Here is a 20,409-nt window from a genome sequence, read left to right on the forward strand (position 1 = left end):
CAACAAACAATTTGACTTCTTTTGCATCACAAAGTTTAAGCATTGATTCGAAAATTTATGGAAAAGTTTCATTCGTACCTCCAGATTTTTGCAATCTAATCGGCCCACTTCCCCACACATCCTTCGTTGACGGGCAAGTCCATAGGATGTGCTCCATCGTCTCATCTTCGAGTCCACAAATGGGGCATCGGGTGTCTAGAAGCACTCATTTTTTTCTTAGATTCGTTCTTGTTGGTAGGAGATTGTGCATGGCTTTCCAAAGAAACAGCTTTGCCGCATTTGGTATCTTGAGCTTCCAACATTCTTTCCAGACTACGCCACTCGCAGGTCTTGATGTTCCACACTCTCTGCTTGTCAGGCTATCATTTTCCAAAAAATAGGCACTACAGACGGAAAAAATTCTAGTTTTAGTACCTCGCCAAATGATTCGGTCCTTTGATGGTTGAGGACTAAAAGGCATGCTTCTAATCATCTTTGCTTCATCCTTCAGGAAAACTTGTGCATTAAGATCATCTTTCCACTGTCTCGTATCTGGATCAATAAGCTTTGAAACACAGGCATGTCGATCAAGTACATTCTGCGGTGACTAGACCATATAAGCAGTTGTTGTCGGGATCCATTTATCATCCCACACATGAATGGCCTCTCCGTTCCCAATCCTCTAGACAAGTTCATTTCGAAGCACAGGCTGCGCTGCCATAAAACTCTGCCATACATAAGAAGGTCGATTACCTAAAGATGCCTCCAGAATTGAACAAGATGGGTAGTATTTAGCTTTTAATATTTTTCCAGCCAAAGATTCTGGACACTGGAAGAGTCGTCAAAGTTGCTGTGCTAGTAGAGCTCTGTTGAAGATTCTCCAATCACGGAATCCCAGAACACCATGGGCTTTAGACACACCCATTTTTTTTCAGCTCATCCAATGTATTCTAGAAGTGTTTTTCCTTGTGTCCCCACCAAAATCGTTGCATCAACCTCTGAATCTCCTCGCAGAGAGCGATCGGCAAGAGAAAAACACTCATACAATACGTTGAAATGGCATGTACCACAACTTTAATTAAGATCTCCTTCCCTGCTTATGTCAGAAATTTTGTTTTCCAGTTATTGAGGCAGTTCCAAACACGATCTTTGATACCTGAAAAAGCCGTTATCCGTGACTTTTCAACAAGAGTTGGGAGCCCTAAGTACTTGTCGTAATTCTGTGTGGCTTGGAGGCCTGAGAGTTGAGTAATTTCCTGCATCTTCGCCTAGCTCGTGTTGTGGCTAAAAATATGGAAGTCTTCTCTTTGTTAAGCTTCTGCCCCGATGCTGCTTCATATTTGTCTAGGAGTTTTGTAACCCTCCTCCATTCTACCGAATTTGCCTTACAGAAAATCAGACTATCATCAGTAAAAAAACAAGTGGCTCAATCGGGGTCCTTTTTTGAAAGTAGGCACACCTGTCAGTACCCCATTCTTCTCAGCTCGAGTGAAAAGTGCACTAAGCGACTCAGCGCACAGCCCCCTACCGAATCCCTCTGGAAGGCTTTATATGTCCAACTGGCTGTTCGTTAACTAGAATGGCATAAGAGACCGAGCTAACACATCCAATGATCAACTTTATCCAGATATTCGGGAATTCCATTTTGCGCATCACCGCTTCTAAGAAGGCCCACTCCGCTCGGTCATAAGCCTTGCTCATCTCAAGTTTAATCCTTATATAGCCCACCATACTCCACAATCACGTTTGCATTGAATGGAGAGTTTCATATGCCGTCACTATATTGTCCGAGATTAGACGTCCAGGATTAAAAGCACTCTGGTTGGCAGATATGACATGTGGAAGATTGAGCTTGAGTTGATTTGTGAGGACCTTTGCAATAATTTTGTAGACAACATTACAAAGGTTGATTGGTCTGAAATCATAAACACACCGTGGGGCTGTCTTTTTTGGAATGAGGGCAATGTGCGTCTCATTGACTCTTTTGTCCATCTCAGATCCATTGAGGAAATGTAAAACAACAGTACATACCTCTTGACCAACTGTCGACCACTGTTGTTGGTAAAATTCTGCAAAAAAACCATTGGGGCCTAGTGCTTTGAGAGGTGCCATCTGCATCAATGCTTTATATACCTCATCTTCCGTATATGTAGCAGCCAAGGAGAGCTTCATATTGTTCGACAATCTACCTTCGATAGTGGCTATGCAATCATCTATGCCATGCGGGCCAGCCGATGTAAACAATTCTCAATAAAAATCTATAAAGGCCCGTTCCACTGAAGTCTGTGACGTACAAGTATGACCCAGGCTATTTTCAACTTGCTCAATTCGGTTTCTGCATTGTCTCTGATTTGCACAGGCGTGAAAAATTTTGGTTTTGCTATCACGATCACAGAACCAATTTTCCTTTACCCTCTGTCGCCATTTGAGCTCCTCTTGTTCCAACAAATCATTTATTTCTTCTTTCAGGGCCTTTTCTATATGCATAGATGCCGAAGTTGCCTCCTCTTGAAGTTTCTGTAACTCTATAGCTTTTGCTAGGATTTGTTTCTCGGTTGGTGGCTTCTGTTTTTGGACCCACTGCTTGATGACTCGCTGACAACCTTGTTGCTTGCTTCTGAATACCTTCCATGGATCTGTGCTCAGACTTCTAGTAGCCCACGAATCTTGAACCTTTTTAAAATTTGCACATTTGGACCATCCAGCTTCGTACCGGAAGGGTCGCCATCTTTTCCCAGCTGACGTCCCCAATTTGCTCATACTTAGAAGTAATGGAAGATGGTCTAAACTGCAGCAAGTTAGTACATCAACACCCGCATCCCTCTAAACTTCACTCCATTCCATATTAGCCACTACCCTATCCAGTCTTTCCAATATGTTTTCTTTCCCGGGACAACCATTATTCCATGTGAATCTTGGGCCTTTAAACCCCAGGTCATGGAGACTGCAGTCCTCTAAGGCATGCTTAAACTCTTCCATTTGTCCCCTTGGTCGGGCTATCATTCCTTTTTTCTCTGACTGACTCACAATTTCATTAAAATCCCCGACACATACCCAAGGGGTGAGTTGAAAAGACTTCAGGTGTCGAAGCAAATTCCACTATTCTTTTCTTTTTCCGGTCATCGGGTGTCCATTGAACTCAGTGAATTTCCAATTGGGCCAAATCCCCCAACTAACAATCACCGCATTAATATGATGGCGGCTGAAATTTTGAGTATTAACAATAAAATTATCCTTCCAAAGCAAAGTAAACCTCCACTTCAACCCACACAATCCACACCAAACATATAATCAAATCCCAATTTTATTCGAATAAAGTCACATTTATTAGCAAACATTTTGGTTTCCATCAAGAAAACCATATCAGGCTTTTTTCCCTTCACCAAACGGCGAAGGTTCCGAACTGTCTGAAGGTTCTCAAGCCCTCGGCATTTCCAACTTAATACATTCATTGGGATTGGCAGGGCTGCAAAGCAGCCTCTGCCAGAACATTATTCTCATTGCTAACAGCAGAGTTTGAAACCCTTACCCGTTTCCTTCCAGCAGATGCTCTTTGGTCCAAAGAAGCTTGCCCATATTCCATCCACAAGCCTTCGTCATTTTCAGCTACTGCACGTCCCCTTCGTTTGCCACCCTTCTACTGAGTTAGGCCGGGTGAAACCGCATGGGTCTTCTCTCTTTTTGGTGTGGGCTATGGGACAACTGTCTTGCCTTTGGTGCATAGCCTAGTTGAATGAGAGACAGCCACATGTCTAGAAGAGGGTGATGTGGTTTACTGAAATTTTCAGCTGGCCACGTCGATTCCTTGTTCCCCTCCACAAGATTCCATTCCATTTGCTCTTTAATGTGGTTCCATTGGCCCTATGTAAAAATTTCCATAATTTTTATGCTTCTCCTTCCTCATAAGGTGCTCCCAATTTTGAAATTATCTCTTCTTGACTTTTGCCAGAAACTACATTAGCATCTTTTTGGGTAAGAAAATTGCTAGCACGAAATTCCTTGAAACTCCTATCTCCCACGCGTGCCTTCTTTCCTTTTTTGGAGATGTTTACTACTTCTTCATTTGCTCGTTGTGGAGCCGTTTGATGATGCTTGATTCCCATTATTTCCTCACCCTCCATTATTGGTGGATTTTGATCCTACAAGTCATCGCTTCTTCTTTCCTTATAAGGAGCATTCAAATTTTCTTTGTAAGGCAACTCCTCACTGTCTCTTCCGAAATCATCGCTATCCAACTCATTGACAAAATCTTACACCAATTTCGCCCCATCGGTAGCGATTCCAGATTTCACGTTGCATGCATGGCGGCCATCTAGCCCGTCATTGGTGCGTGTGAATTCTTTTCGTATTTTGTCATGGGCAGTAGGTCCCACCGACGCTGTGGCCAGTGATCGGTAGTCTCCTTTCCCCATCCCCGGTGCATAACCGGCAGCCAATTCTCTGATTCACAAGCGTAGCTTTTCCAACCAAGCTTGGCTAGGAGGGACTCGGATCCATGAACCATACTCAAGGTCTGACCTGTCTCCTTGTTTCCCCTTCCCGTCCCCTTTCAAGCAACCTTGAGGACCATGGCTAATGACCCCACAACTAAAGCAGAATTTTCGAACCTTTTTGTATTGGAAAGGCACCCAATAAGATTTGTCTTTCAGCTTCAAAGTACATCCCCTCGGAATTGGCTTTGCTAGATTTACATGCACACGAACACGTAGATACTTGCCCCAGCCCGTTCCATCTACGTCGGTATCAACATCTTCTACTTTCCCAACTGTGGCTTCTAGCTTAAAACCCATCTCCCTTTCCGTACAGACCATCGGGAGATCGTACATTCTGATCCAAAATGCAGCTGAATCAAATTTCATACGACTAGGCGGTGTAAGCCCATCCAGCTCTTCCACCAAGAACAATTGACCCTCAAAAATCCATGGTCGTCCTTCCAAAACTCGTGATCTATTCTAAGAATGTTGAAAATCTAGGAGGAATAAATTTTCCCCTAGAACTTTGAAATGTAAGGATCCCGTCGGCTTCCACCCCTTGATAAGGGTAGAGTGAATATAGTCCTTCCCAATGATCTTGTCGGCTATAAGTTTGCCCACAAGCCAAGATTGGCTCCTTGATTCCAATACCTCAACAACACTGTCAATGGCTTCCACTCCAACACTCTCCTCTTCCGACAAGGAGAAGTTCCCCCACTTCCTTATTAGTTCATCAGCCATTGTTTTCAACAGGGAATAAACTTCGTTAACAAGAAGACAAAGCCTGCTTTGACCTCTCCTCCCTTCACGAGTTCCAGATGAAAAGTTGCAAAAATCTTCTTCTCCTCTAGGGTTGCAGCGGCGCCCTAGAGAGTAAAAAAAAAAGGGGGCGTATTAGCAAATTTTTAGTAATCTTGTATCATTAGCATGGATATAAAAGACAATGCATTTTGTCCTATTGACACTCTCTTCTGCTTGTTTGACATAAGCCTTTGAATTTCACTCTTGAAAGTGGGCTTTAATTAGTACCAAGGGTGTGAGTGCACAATGCAATTAATCTAAATAAGACGTGTTGAAATTGCTTGAGCCATTTTTTGATGATGGGCCTGGTCCATTGGAAATGGGTCAAAAATAGTCGGCTAAGAGGCCTTGCGACTCCCCTGGTAGCCTGGCAGGCTATTGCTTTAGTATTAATACCTCATCTACTTGCCACTATTTTCCACTTGCTGATGCTTGTTGGAAAGCAAGATGTAGCCCTTTATCCTTTTAATGGTGACATGGCTACCACTCTGGCACTGTCTCATTTGGTCGTATATATGTAAGTTGTTGGGGGTCTGGGTGAAAAATGCTATAATGGTTGGTGGAGGCCCAGAAATTAATGGACCCTGAAAAGGGCTCACTCTTCAGAAAAGTCCAACTAGTCCTTAGGTATCACGAAGGCCTGTCGGTTTTAGATGGCCATACAACTCAGTGACCCAATGACCCAATGGCCCAAATAATCGTCAAGATCTACCCTCCTAGCTAGCCACAAAGATCTGGACGCCCCTTTGCCAAAGGGAAGTTATTAAGCAGACAATTTTTCCTCTAACGACTTATTTAACCGAATTCTCATGCCTAATTGGCCTAATGATAGAGCCGCCCTTAGTTGGAATATCAGTTATACATGTTTAAAAAATGCATTATATTTCACACGAAAATTATAGGCCATGGCAAGTGTGCCTAAAAGGTCAACACAACTATGACAACAGTAGAGTTTCTAAGCGAAAGATGATTCCTTATGAAGCAATAAAAGTTTTTCCAACTTTTTCAATGTGGGATAAAATGAAGAGTAATGGCTGTAATGCTACTCGTGCTATTCTGCACATTAGATTTTCACATCAGCTTCAAACTGGTTGATATGATGTGTTTTAAGTAATTTTTTATGTTAGCCACTTAAAACCTGTCACATTAACCGATATGAAAATCTAATATGAAAAATAACATTACACTAAAATGAAAATTGTTTTCTTCTTTCCTATTCTTTTTCTTTTGCATGTGGGGTGTGCTCCCAATTCTCATGTATTATGTACTTAAAGCTTTTCTTTAATAGTAATAAGAATTGATCAATGTGATTCAAAGGTAACAAGAATTTTAAACTTTGTTTTGAAGAAAAAAAAAATTGTTTATCAAAGTGAAAAAAAGAAAAGAAAAGAGTTTGACAATTTTTTTTTAATTTAAAATAAAAATAAAAATTGTTACCAAACATTACAAGGGTCCTACGCCCGTGTTTCGCAACAGGCGCCGCCAGGTGGGCAGTGTCACCCACCAAGATGAGAGTTGAGTGGACAAATCCTTGACGGGATTCTTGTGAAGAAATTTTGGGAATATCTGTGGACCATTTGTGCATCCACTATGATTTTGTGGAATATTCCACGAGATGCAATGATAAAAGGCAAGGATAACTTAATTTATCTATTAATCCACCAAAAAAAAACTTACTTTATCTATTATATATGTAAAAAGTATGAATTAGTGTTTCTATACAAAGAAAAAGAAAAAGCATGACGTAGTTTACTATAAACAAACAAAAAGCGAAAAAGGATTACTTACTTTATCTATAATTTTTTTTTTTTTTTTAAAAAAAAAAAGAATGACTTACTTTATCAGTTTATCTAAAAAAAAATTTAAAAAAATTAAAAAGAAAAAAAGATAATAACTTACATTGAGAAGCTAAATTAAAGGCCACTTTCCGTTTGTGTGTGATATACATAAGGTCGGCATTGGTTTGGTTGGTGTTAAGGGTATTTTTACCTATTGATTCGTGAAAGTTGGTTAAGTTAGTGATGCAAATCAGACCCTATTCGCACACCTCCTGGTACTGTGCTCGATCTTGCGATCGAGCGCTCGATCGCACATGTAACTGCGCTCGAGCATACACGGGAGGCTTATGTTATTTTTTCCCATTTTATTATTTTCTAGCCAACTTTATGTTGTTGTTTTATTAGGGTTAGGGTTTTTGGAGTCTTTATTTCGTTATTTTATTAGGTTTAGGATTTTGGGGTATTTATGTCATATTTTATTAGGTTTAGGGTTTTGGGCTATAAATATATGCTTATAGCTTCCATAAAAAAGCAGTTGTTGTTTATTATTGATTTTAATAAATGAGAATACTAAGAATTGAGTTCATTCATCTTTTCCTTCAAAACTTAGAGAGTATCTAGTTTTGTCAAGAAGATTTCTTAGATCATTGATAGAAAAAAGATCTAGAAGTATCTATCTGCTGGTTATTGGTGTTATTCGTTGCAGCCCACTAAGTCACGTTGTATCAGTTAGTTAGTTAATCAACTTCATATCGAAAAAAAAAAAAATTTCGACTTTTTTGGATTAATAGGTTAATTGGTGGTCGGTTAAATTATAATTTTTTATGTTAAGATTTATGAACTTCTTTGTAACTACAGAATCATTAAAGCATATGCTTTACAAATGAAAATAAAAAGTAAATTCATGGAACACAAACCAAAATGAAAATTATAAATTAGCTAGACAAACACAATAAAAAAAACCTACAAGATAAAATTCAAATTTTACTTGAAAAATCGGTTAATTGTTGATATTACCTTCCGAACTGAAACGATATCAAAACAAGGGAGTTTTCACCAATAGGCACACGCAGTGGAAATGATCTATTTCTCTTTGTGCAAATTAAATTGTCAATGTAATACCAAATAACAACTCACCAATAAGGTAGAGAAATAAATCAAACAACCCACAATCAAGACACCACCACATATTTTTCATGAAAAATCCTTAGCTATGAAGGAAAAAATCACATGACATAGTCTAGTTAAACCTCTCACCATCCATAATAGTGAGTTTACAAGTGTCTTCTCAAGAACAATATCTAGAGGCTACCAACACATGAAGAATACATTATTTATTTATTTATTAAAACATAAATTTGCTATTCCAATAGTGAATTTAAACCAGAGCAATAAAAAAAAAATAGTTTCATTGAGCATAAACAATTGAGCAATTATTGAGAAAAGTCAACGACCAACACCATTCAACACTAAACTTTTATCGTAAAAAAAAAAAAAAAAAAAAAAAAAAAAAAAAAAAACCCTAAAATGATCGTCTCTATTTCAAAGGAAATAGAGGCGAACCAATTAGGCAAAACAAGAAGGCAAAAATAGTCTTAAAAAACTTAAAAACACCATTTTACCCTCATATAATACACTAACCAATTCCTCTCGATTCCCAAAAAGATCATAATAAAATTTAGGGTTAAATACCTTATTCATTCATGTGATTTAATTTCTCTATTTTTTGATCCTTAGGATTTATTTTTTATCACAGAAGGTCCCTTTGATTTGCCTAAAGACAGAAATGGTCCCTTCTTGCCAAAATTTGACGAAATGTCACGTCAGTATCAATCACAGTTTAACACTAGTTTTAAAAAAATGATTGGGGGTGATTGTATCCTCCTTGGCCATTTGGGAGTGGGCTTTGGTTATTTTGGGGTGGTTGACCACCTCCTTTGGCAATGGAGGTGCCCGCTCCATCCCAAGGGTTTTTTGGCTAAAAATTTTTTTTCCACGTGCTAAACTGTGATTGGTAGTGACATGGCAAAATTTTAACAAATGGACCATTTATATCTTTAGACAAATCAAAAGGACTTCACATAATCAAAAGTAAACTCTAAAAGATTGACCGGAATAAGGTACCATCCAATCACCTTCGGACGTGACTATGTGTAAAACCTCAATTTTCTCTGTGGTCACACCTTTCAGATTGATTTTTGTCCCACCGTCACGGTTTTTGAATCTACTCCCTTAAATTTTTCTTCTTCGTCAAAACACAAAGCGTGTTTCTTCTTTTTCGTCATCACCAAATACAACTGACAACACACTGTGCGTCAGGCTACAGAACATAGGCTGACGCCTCTATTTGTAGCTCATGTGGTGCCTTCACTCACGTCACCCAACACATCGATGGCCATGGTTGTTAAACTCCCACCCCCATCTCCTCACATTCACCTAATTTTTCACTTTTCAAATACCACTTTTTTATTTTCTCATATAAATTATTATTTTATTATTTTCTTTTCTTTTACACATGAACAGTGCAACGGCGGGGTGTTGTTAATCTACACCCCTGAATTTCGTCTACCTCACAAAGGCCAAAGCTGAATTCTTTTTTCGCTCTCATGGCAGAAAAAACCATGATCTCTATCTGTGTTTTCCTTCTCCTCCTAAATCTAGTAAAGCCAGCTGATGTAGCTACATCCTTGTTGGACGAGTTCAGCGGCGGGTTCAGTGCTGCAGGCAACAACTTGACCTTAGAAGGCGTTGCAGCGGTTGAGAACAATGGCGTACTTCAGCTAACAGACTACAACTCGACCATGGTACTCGGCCACGCGTTTTATTCACACCCAATCAAATTCAAGAACTCCAGCGGCGAAGTCATGTCCTTCTCCACCACCTTCGCTTTCGTTATAATCCCCCAGCCATGGAGACAAGGCGGCGATGGTCTGGCTTTCGCAATCTCTCCCGTAAAAGGGCTTCCTGGGGGTAAACCAGGCGAATTTATTGGCCTCTTCAACGCCAGCAATAATGGGAACTTCTCGAACCATATCTTAGCGATCGAATTCGACACTTACATGAACCAGGAGTACAATGAAACCGATGACAACCATGTCGCCGTCGACATCAATAGCATAATATCCAAAAAATCTGCTCCGGTCGTGCAATTTAAGGGTAATGATGCGAACGGGGTACGCCTTAATTTGACGAGTGGCCAGGTAATTCAGGCATGGATCGATTATAATTCGCCTACAAATCAATTGGATGTGAGGGTTGCGACGGACTCTGCCAAACCCACTTCTATACTTTTGTCCTCTAAAGTTAACCTCTCACAAATTCTTTATGAATCCATGTACATCGGGTTTTCTGCTTCTATTGGTTTAGTCACGAGCTCGCACTATATCCTGGGTTGGAGCTTCAACATGAATGGAGAAGCTAAATCTCTCAATTTAGATAAACTTCCTAAGCCACAGCTCCCCGGTACTGCCACTGGGACCAAAAAGAGTCGGACAGGCCTAATTGTTGGCGTCTCACTACTTTCAGGTGCTTTGGCTGTGATTTTGCTTGCTGCTTTGACGTTTTACATCGTCAGGAGGATCAAGAACGCTGATGTGGTTGAGGACTGGGAGAATGATATTGGTCCGCATAGATTTCCTTACGAGGAGCTGAAGAAAGCAACAAGGGGTTTCAAAGAGAAAGAGCTACTTGGGTCTGGTGGGTTCGGTCGAGTTTACAAAGGAACTCTTCCAAACTCTGACACCCAAGTTGCTGTCAAGCGTATTCCCCAGGATTCTAAACGGGGTTTGCAAGCGTTCATATCGGAGGTTGCTACTGTTGGTCGTCTGCGTCATAGAAATTTGGTTCAATTATTGGGTTGGTGTCGTCGGGAAACTGATCTGCTACTTGTGTATGAATTCATGCCAAATGGAAGCTTGGATAAGCATCTGTTTGATGAGCCCAGATCAATCCTGAGCTGGGAACAAAGGTTCAAGATCATCAAAGGAGTGGCTTCAGGGCTTCTATACTTACACGAGGAGTGGGAAAAAGCTGTAGTTCACAGAGACATCAAGGCCGGAAATGTTTTATTGGATTCTGAGTTTAATGCAAGGCTGAGCGATTTTGGTCTTGCGAAGCTATACGAGCACGGCTCGAACCCAAGCACCACCAGGGTGGTGGGCACGCTTGGATATATGGCCCCTGAGCTGACGCGGACAAGCAAGCCTACGACCGGGTCGGATGTGTATGCCTTTGGCGCTTTGTTGCTGGAAGTGGTTTGCGGTAGAAGACCCATTAATCCTACAGCATCGTCTGAGGAGCTGATGCTGGTGGGCTGGGTTTGGGAGAATTGGGCGGTAGGAGCAGTGCTTGATGTTGTAGACCCAAGGATGGAGGGAAAGTTTGATGAGGATGAGGCTGTTTTGGTGCTCAAACTGGGCTTAATTTGTTCAAATGATGACGCCGAGGCACGCCCAACGATGAGGCTGGTGGTGAGGTACTTGGAGGGCGAGTTGGCGCTGCGGGAGGAGGTGGCGATGCCATATCAGAAAAAACGTCGTGCTTCTGCTGTTGAATTTGAGGATTATACGCAATCCTTCCCGACTACGTCGTCGGTGTATGACATTGATGGTAGGTAGGCCAACAGTATGGTTATGGTAGTATCTTTGTCTGAAAACAGTTAGTTCGTCATTATTTCTGCTTTTCAAATGGTGTTTTCTTTTTTAAAAAAAAATGTTTTATATTAATTTAAAAATGAAATATCGAATGGATGTTCTGTAGTTTGAATTGTATGTTAATAATTTTGTTTGAAAAAATCAGAAAGTGTTATCAAAATTATTATTATTATTTTCATAGAAACAATGAAACAAGAAGTAAATTTAGGATCGCTTCACCCACCCCGAAATGTCAAGGGTGTCACACCACCGCATATGTCTTGGGAACCATGACAAGGCTGCTTGGGGGTGGTGTGACTGCCTTCGGCTGCTAATGTGGGTGGTCGACCACGTGGTCATGTAGCATATTCCTTCAAGAATAGGTAGAGCATATTCAGCAGTAACTCTAAACTAGTTTTTTTTAGATAAATTTAGTTATTCACACTTTTTTCCTTGCAAGTACTACAGTAAATTTTTATATCTGAAAGTTTACTGTAGCACATGTAAGTAATATTATATTCTATTTTCTCTCTCTTTCTCTCCCTCCCCCCTATCTGTCGCTCTCGTCTTCCTCCACTTCACGGTGAGCTTGTCATCCTCCACCATTACCGAAGAGCCCATAACCACCAACCCTATTTCGTGATCTCGGAAAATTTATTGTAACTCACCACTCACCAAGATCTCCTTTGCAATAGATTTGTGGATATCTTGGCCAGTTGAAAAATTTTAGTTGCAAATTTGATTTGGGCTTCCTGGCCGGGTTTGCTAGGAGTGGGAATTTTGGAAGGGTTTTTGGTTCCCTAAATGGCCGAAACAACTCTTTCACGGTACTTGAGAACCCACAAGAGGCGTTAACCCAGCTCTGGGGGCGAGAGGGAGACGAGAGATGGGGGAATATGGTTTTGCTGTGAGAGAGAGAGTGAGAGGGGAGAGAGAGACGAGAGATGGAGAAGAAACGAAAATGATAAAAATAATATTTAATTAGAATTGAGAGTTAAAATAGCTATTTTGGTGGAGTGTGTTGTGAAAAACTAGTACCTCAAAAAAAAAAAAAAAAAGTGGTGTTTTGAGTAGCTAAAATAAAAGACCTTGCTGGAGATGCTATTAGGGAATAATCATTCTTAGGAATAAGTCTTTACCAAACAAAAGAATTCCTATTTTATAGGGATAGTCATTTTATTCCAAGTGTCTATTCCGCAAACTAAACAAAACCTTAGTTCTTATGGTCAATTTATTATATCCCATATCATAATACCTCTTATTTTTTTCTTGGGTTAAATATCTTATTAGTACATGTGTTTTCACGACTTTAATTTTTTTCCACTTAAGTTTTAATTCGTATCATAGATGGTACCTATGTTATCAATAAATAGTAGTTTAATACCTCTGTCATCATTATGTCAGTCAAACTAACGAACTGACACTTGTACTAACAAAAACACGCCACATATCCTAATTAAAAAACTAAACCTCAAAAAAAAAAAAAAAAAAAAAAAAGTGTCATTGCCACCCCATTTTGGCCATTCGGGGTGGTTGAGCTACCCCTAGGATCGGAATGGGGTGGCCGAACCACCCCCAAGGGCCTTGGGGATGGTTTTAGACACCCCTTTTTAGCCATTTAGCCATTAAGGGTGGTCAAACCACCCCCATGGCCTCTAAAGGTGGCTCGGCCACCCCCAAGGCTTTTGGAGGTGGTTTCAACCACTTTTCTTGGTCATTAAAGGTGGTTTGAACTTTGGGAATGGTTCGGTCACCCTAAATCAGCCGTAAGAGGTGGTCGAAATACCCCATGACGTCTAGGGTTGGTTTCATCCATTGTTTTTTTGGCCATTGGGAGTAGCTCTTGGAAATGGTTCGACCACTACCATTGGCCAAAAAGTTATGTCTAATGTATTGCCAAATTCACAATATTATCCCAATTATGTCAGATTCTACTAATACTTGTCTATCTTGTGTTGATCTTCAAAATCTAAGTTTCCACCTTCCCCGTTACCGATTGCTTGCACAGCCCTGCCCTATCGTAATTCACCCTCCTCCCTCCCACAATTGCCCTGTCCCCCAACAATGAGAATAAGATACTCTCCATTATTCTAGTTAGTGGTTTTAAGGATAAAATTGTTATTTTAATTTTTTGAATAATTTTATCCTCTCTAAAATACACTAATACTCTTCATTTCATTTGAAATAGAAATGAACATTTTCCCAACAATAAAGCCTCCCAAGAACTTTTCCCTTGCCCCTTGCCTCCTCCCCTTAAAAAAGAAAGTTGGTGGTGGTATTTGATATTATCATGTAAATTTATGTAGTTTTCAGATGGTGTCCAATCATAATAGGAAAATATTTTTCTTACAAATCAAAAAGTAGACATGATCAATATTCTTTTCAAGGTCTTATAAACCTAGACAATGAGAAATTAATGATTTTCCTCGAAAAAGCATTTTACCCTTAAAATGTTTTCACTTACCTGATTACGAATTTACAAGTTGTGATGAATTTCTCAGAATGATTATATATCTTTTTTTTTAATAATTCATAACTAAGTGCTTACTATTTTTGGGCTTCTGATGTTAATTTTCAATTCAGTCAGTTTTTGGTACATGTATAAACTTTTGGATGATCTCTCCTTGAATTTGGAACAGCAGGAACAAATACAACCAGTACTGGTGAAGTTGCTATGGTTGCCACCAACTTTATACATGCAGAGGATCACCACTCTCAAGAGGCCCCGATCCTACAAAATCAATATCCACCATTGGATCATTCGATTTCCTAGCAAAATCTCAAGTATTCTCAATAAAACCTTCAACAAAGCCCTACTATGGTTCAGATTCTGCTTTAAGAGCTACTGCAATTGATGCCGATGCACAATTTTAACTCAATATTTTAACAATAATTATGTTTATCATTTTCTATCGGTTTAAGTTAGGTGCAAAGATATAGTTTATTTCGATGGTTAAGCACAAAAGAATGGGGTGAACCCAAGCACGACGATCAAACAAGATTGGCCAATGTTGCGGTCCAAGGATTCAAAAATCTTCTCTTTCGATTAAGCTTCAATCAAGACTACAATTGAAACATTCTGAAAGTTTACTTTGAATGTCAGAACGACTTTTAATTGTAATTGCAATTGAGGCGCTATGTATAAATCTTGATAAACAATTTGGTTCAAATGAGTTATTTTCATTCCAACCAGATCTATCCTTCAATTCCAGCCACTAAATAAACACCAACCTAAACCAAGGCCTAAAAATATGACAACCCAGAAACCATATTTCAAGCACATGAAATTTCAAATTTCACAAGCATCCTTTGATGGAACGATTAAGATACCTACAATTCTCTGTTCGGAGTCATGATTCAGAGCACACGGCGTGCTGTGTAGAATTTTTTTTTATATATATTTTAATGCAAAAAAAAAATTTTGCACCGGCGTGCTTGGCACGCCGCGTGCTCTTTTACTTCACCCCTCTGTTCGAATTGCAGAAATTCTTTACAATTGTAAAAAGCTTATGATAAGGTTTAATTGTTCTAAGAGGTGCTTAAACCGAGCATTGTTTGGACAATTGAGCTCATAATTGCCTGCCTCATTAAAAAGGGAAAAATTATTGGATGGAAAGGGCCAGGTCCCACCATTAAAGTTGTTGGTGGACCCAAAACTTTTACCCAAACACTCAGCCATCCCAGTCTATTTGTGGGATCCAGAACTTTAAATTTGTTTGATTGTTTCCATCAAGTCCAATGCTTTAAGAGAAATAGTCTCCACGGGCTTCAACTAGACCCAAACAAGCATTAATACTATTATACTCTTCTCTGGCAACCAAAAAAAAAAATGAGGTTCATGCTGCAGATAAGAAGACAGTCCAAAACCTGCGACCCCACAAACAAGGCAACTAAAAGAATACGCGAATATAATATATATTCTTTTTTTTTTCTTTTAACTAAATAAAATGTGAAAGGGGAGAAAAACGTGTTCTTTCGTTTAAGTTCTATTGGTTAAGGTGCGTGTGTTTGTATTTTTCGTAAAATGATTTGACATGATATAAAAACGAGAAGACAAAAATGTCATTGAAATCGGATTTTAGAAAATCAAATCAAATTTCATATGTTAAGAAATATATAGGGGTTTTAATCGAATTTGAAGAAAATTTATAACAAAGTAAAAACAGTTTTAAGGTATTGTGTGTTAAATTATTTATTAATTTTTTTATTTTATAATGAAAAAAAAGCCTTAATAGTGAGGAGCACGTGCATGAGTTGTGGCAGTTGGATAATCATTGGTGAAGTTTTGGAAGTTAACCAAAATTTAATTTGTCCAAAAACAAGTGTACATTTTTATAATCAGTTATTAATTCCTCATTTTACATTTTTTAAAAGAAAAGTAGAGGTTAAGATTTTATAGAAGCGAATAACTTATATGCGGAGTGTTAGAATAAATGGCTCATATTCTACTACTGGTCCATTGGGTGTAATTAGTTTATGTGAACCTGAGAACAATAAGTTGTAGAGGGTATTTTAGGGTTTTCTAAAATACTTAAAATTAGGGTTTTCTTATAAATATGTTATGTTGTAACCCTAAATCACTTGATAGTAAAATATAGCTGCACTCTCTCCTGTGGATGTAGGCTCATTGCCGAACCACGTAAATCTGTGTCTCGACTCTCTCTTTTCGATTCCATATTATTCATCATTGTCATGCGCACTAACAACAATTGGTATCAGAGCCTAATTATACAATGACTAGGATTGGCACATCTTCTGCAAAATTCGACGTGATGAAGTTCGATAGATCCAGTCATTTCGGGTTATGGCAGAGATGTGTCAAGGATTTGTTGATGCAACAAGGAATGGTGAATGCGTTATATGGGACGAAATCAGAAAGTATGGCAGACATAGATTGGAAGGAACTTGAGGCGAAAGCGATGGCTACTATTCGGCTTTGTTTGGAAGATGACGTGATGTATCATGTCATGGACAAAGAATCTTCGACAGCAGTTTAATTAAAATTGGAAAGTCGGTATATGTCAAAGTCGTTGACGAACAAGCTATATCTAAAGCAGCGGTTGTACAGCTTGAAGATGGCTCGGATCTGAGCCAACACATCAACCCATTCAATCAGATAATTGGAGATCTGAAGATGGTTGATGTGAAGTTCGAAGACGAAGACAAGGCATTGATACTATTGAATTCACTCACAACTTCTCATACGTATGAAAATTTGGTTACAACTCTGACATGGGGGAAAGAGTCATTGGAGTTAGAGGACGTTACAGGAGCCCTATTAGCTTTTCATCAGAGAAAGAAAATCAATGATGAAAGTTCTCAAAGAGAAGAACTAGTTGTAAAGGGTAACTAAGAGCGTGGAAGAAGCAATAACAATGGTAATTCGAATGGCAAGAATTCTCGATCAAAGTTCAGGAAGAGGAAGGACGTCAATTGCTATAAGTGCGGGAAGAAGCACATAAAGCGGGACTATCCAGATCGGAAGAAGAATAAGGACGACGAGAACGAAGGTTCCTCAAGGTCTGTGAACGTAGTGGAAGACAATTTAAAAGATACTGATGGTGATATGCTTTCTATTGCATCTAATTCAAAGCATCCTGCGGATTCTTGGATTCTAGGCTCAGCATGTTTGTTTCACGTGACGTCTAACATAGATTGGTTTGGCACCTACAAGTCAGTTAATTCTTGTATAATTACTATGGGTAATGATGCACATTGAAAAATTATTGGCATACATAATATTAGAATTAAAATGTTTGATGGTGTGGTTAGAACGTTATGTAATGTTAGACATGTACCAGATGTAGAAAATAATATGATTTCATTGGGTACCTTAGACTCAAATGGTTAATGTTATAAGTCCGAAAGTGGAGTAATGAATGTGACTAAGGGTGCGATGATAGTGATGAAGGGGCATAAAAGTTCATAAAATATCTATAAACTATTGGAAGTACAGTTGTAGGTAGAATCGCCTTTGTGGAATCGCCTCTCTCTAACTCTACCTCTCACCATCTCTTTGCTAGCTCTCTTTCTCGTGTTCTTTCTTTTTTGTAGCGCTTTGTCTCGCCTTTTCTCTCTCTACTCTGTGTAAACACTCTCAGAAAAAAGAAAAACCGAGTAGAAAGCAAAAAAATGAAGAATATGTGGAAAAGAAGGGAGAGGAGTGGTGAAATTGTGAAGGGGGGAGCTCTATTTATAAGAAAAAAAAATAAATACTATTCTACCTTTCATTTACAATTCTACCCTCCCTTTACTATTCCACCTACCAAATACTGTTACCTACCATTAAATATTCTACCTTCCATTATTCTTCTATCTACCACTTACTATTCTACTTACCATTAATTATTCTGCCTTCAATTACTATTCTATCTACTATATGATACTCTTTCTACCAATTGCTATTATCTAATTACCACTTTTCGTAAATTCATATAGCACCATAGATTCCTCAAAAAATTAAAATCATTGGCTACTACGAATATTAAAATAATCATCATCAAATAAATATCTCTAAAATAATACTTTTAAAATCTAGGGCGCTACAGCTCTTCTACAGTTTTTGCAAACAACAAAGGGATGAGAACATGCCCCCTTCTTGTTAAAGAGAGATTTTGAAGAGGAAGAAAAGAGGAGAAAGAAGGTATATGTTTGTGATTTTGTGAATTTTTATGTTGTAGTAGGGTGATTTTTGTATAACTTGTGATGAATTTTGTAGATTGAGAGAGATGGTTTTAGAGAGAAAACTCAGAAAAAGATAAATGGGTTGAGGGAGAAGGAGATGAAAAGAATTGGAAAATAAAAGAAAGAGGGAGTTGAGTGGCTATAAGGCAAAAGGAGTTGCCGGCGATATCAGGCACGTACAGTTCAAGGCCACCCCAAGCAGTGGTGATGCTGGAGGGAGATAAGAGAGAAACCAAGTAAGCGAGGGAGAGGAAGAGGGCACCACGGCGACCCTACATGCATATTTGCGACCATTTGCCATACTATAAACATTGGTTTCTTATTGGAAATTGGAATGATATTGTTATTATGGTAATTAGTATGATTTTACTTTGCCAACAGAGTGACGATAAAGATCAAATGAGACCATTGTTCAAAGTTCACACCGTGCACGTGCACACACACTTTTATATATATATATATATATATATACATAATTAATCTAATTAAGTGACATGTGTTTCAAAAGCATGTGAGAAATTTATCGCGTGCCAAGAGACATTTAGCAATTTATTGAACTAATTTATATCCTCTAAAAAAGTAATTGCCTTCTTCTTTACTCCAATTTTTTCGATATTCCTTTTTAAATGGCATGTTTTTGGGAATTCCTAGCTATATAAAAAGGAAAAATCGTGATTTGATTCGTTCATAAACACTTTATTTTGGAGCATACTCTACATAAATAGCACAATTTCGTTGAAAATCTAGAAAAAACTATTTTCAACCTGAAATATTTTAGTTGTTTCATATGCGAAAACTTGACACCTCACCACCTATTTGCAAAGAATAAGGAAATCCCGCTTCCCGGTTGGACATTTTCAACAACAGAAAGCACCACAAGTAACCCAACTTTCATGGCTTCCAAAATAAAACATCCATCCATCATCGCAAATCCGAGGCTTTCTTACGTCTTCATCTCTTAATTCTCGAATAATCATTAATTTCCCACAAAAAGAATGTCGAAATTCAACCCCTACGACCACCTGAAGATCTTCCTCAACCCCGACGGCACGCTCACGCGCCACCTCAAAATCCCGGTAGTGGAGGCAAAGCCTAACGCCGCTCCCGACGACGTCGTGGTCTCCAAGGACGTCACTCTCAACGAGGAAAACAAAACATGGGTCCGTGTCTTTCTGCCAACAAAACTGCCGGCTTCCAACGCTCGGCTTCCAATAATCATCTACTTCCACCACGGCGGGTGGGTTCTCTTCAGCGCCGCAGACCCCGTCATACACGCAGATTGCGCAAGATTGGCGAGCAAAATTCCCGCCGTCGTCGTCTCCTTGAATTACCGGCTAGCACCGGAGAACCGGATCCCGGCGCAGTACTACGACGCCATGGAGGCCATCAACTGGGTGAATCGACAGAGGACGAACCCCAAAGGCGATCTCTGGATAAGAGATTACGGAGACTTCTCGAGGTGTTATCTTTACGGAAGTGGAAATGGCGCAAACATGGTGTTCTTCGTTTCTTTGAAGGCTTATGAGCATCAACTGGGGCTCGCCGGGATAATACTGAACCAACCCATGTTCGGCGGTGAACGGAGAACAAAATCCGAGATTGAATTTGCTACGGACGAGCTTTATCCTTTGCCTGTGTTCGACCTTATGTGGCACCTCGCTTTGCCAAAAGGAGTCAATCGGGACCATCGATATTGTAATCCGATTATGGAGGGCCCGCACAGGAGTCTCATCAGTGGGCTGGGAAGGTGTCTGGTGATCGGCTTCGGTAAGGACCCGTTGATCGATCGGCAGCAGGATTTTGTGACCTTGTTGGCCCATAGTGGGGTCCACGTCGAGGCGTATTTTGATGAAGTTGGGTTCCACAATATTCATTTAGTGGACCCGCGGCGGGCTGAAGTAGTTGTAAATTTGATGAGAGAATTTATGATTTGATTACCATAATTCTGACTTGAGGGTTGATTCACATCACCGAGTGGCGAGTAGTCCTGCTAATTTTTTTTTTATAATTAAAATATTAAATCAGCCGGATATGCATCCTGCACGCCCAGTGTGATGTTTATCA

The 20,409-nt window shown here is 39.4% G+C and overlaps 2 protein-coding genes across 4 annotated transcripts; both read left to right on the top strand.

Moving 5' to 3' along the window:
* Nucleotides 1-9,626: 9,626 nt before the first annotated feature.
* Nucleotides 9,627-14,516, top strand: LOC132188166 (L-type lectin-domain containing receptor kinase S.4-like). Of its 3 annotated transcripts, none has more exons than XM_059602569.2 (2): nucleotides 9,627-11,638; nucleotides 14,301-14,516. In XM_059602569.2, the coding sequence occupies exons 1-2, from the start codon at nucleotides 9,637-9,639 to the stop codon at nucleotides 14,432-14,434; spliced, it is 2,136 nt and encodes a 711-aa protein (XP_059458552.1). In that variant the 5' UTR covers nucleotides 9,627-9,636; the 3' UTR covers nucleotides 14,435-14,516. The 3 variants fall into 3 exon arrangements, with proteins under 3 accessions (XP_059458552.1, XP_059458553.1, XP_088373583.1); XM_059602570.2 differs by having other exon boundaries at nucleotides 14,304-14,516; XM_088517457.1 differs by lacking the exon at nucleotides 14,301-14,516 and having other exon boundaries at nucleotides 9,627-11,715.
* Nucleotides 14,517-19,340: 4,824 nt separating this feature from the next.
* Nucleotides 19,341-20,279, top strand: LOC132188782 (putative carboxylesterase 9). The gene has a single exon (XM_059603320.2). The coding sequence runs from the start codon at nucleotides 19,341-19,343 to the stop codon at nucleotides 20,277-20,279; it is 939 nt and encodes a 312-aa protein (XP_059459303.2).
* Nucleotides 20,280-20,409: the final 130 nt, after the last annotated feature.

The sequence above is a fragment of the Corylus avellana genome, chromosome 6, assembly GCF_965113065.1.
Source record: "Corylus avellana chromosome 6, dhCorAvel1.hap1.2, whole genome shotgun sequence".
NCBI lineage: Eukaryota > Viridiplantae > Streptophyta > Magnoliopsida > Fagales > Betulaceae > Corylus > Corylus avellana.

Excerpts from the sequence above, each read along its gene's own strand:
- LOC132188166 (XM_059602569.2), top strand. The coding sequence starts at position 9,637 with ATGGCAGAAAAAACCATGATCTCTATCTGTGTTTTCCTTCTCCTCCTA. Across the intron at positions 11,639-14,300 it reads GTCGGTGTATGACATTGATG|CAGGAACAAATACAACCAGT; the intron begins GTAGGTAGGCCA and ends AATTTGGAACAG.
- LOC132188782 (XM_059603320.2), top strand. The coding sequence starts at position 19,341 with ATGTCGAAATTCAACCCCTACGACCACCTGAAGATCTTCCTCAACCCC.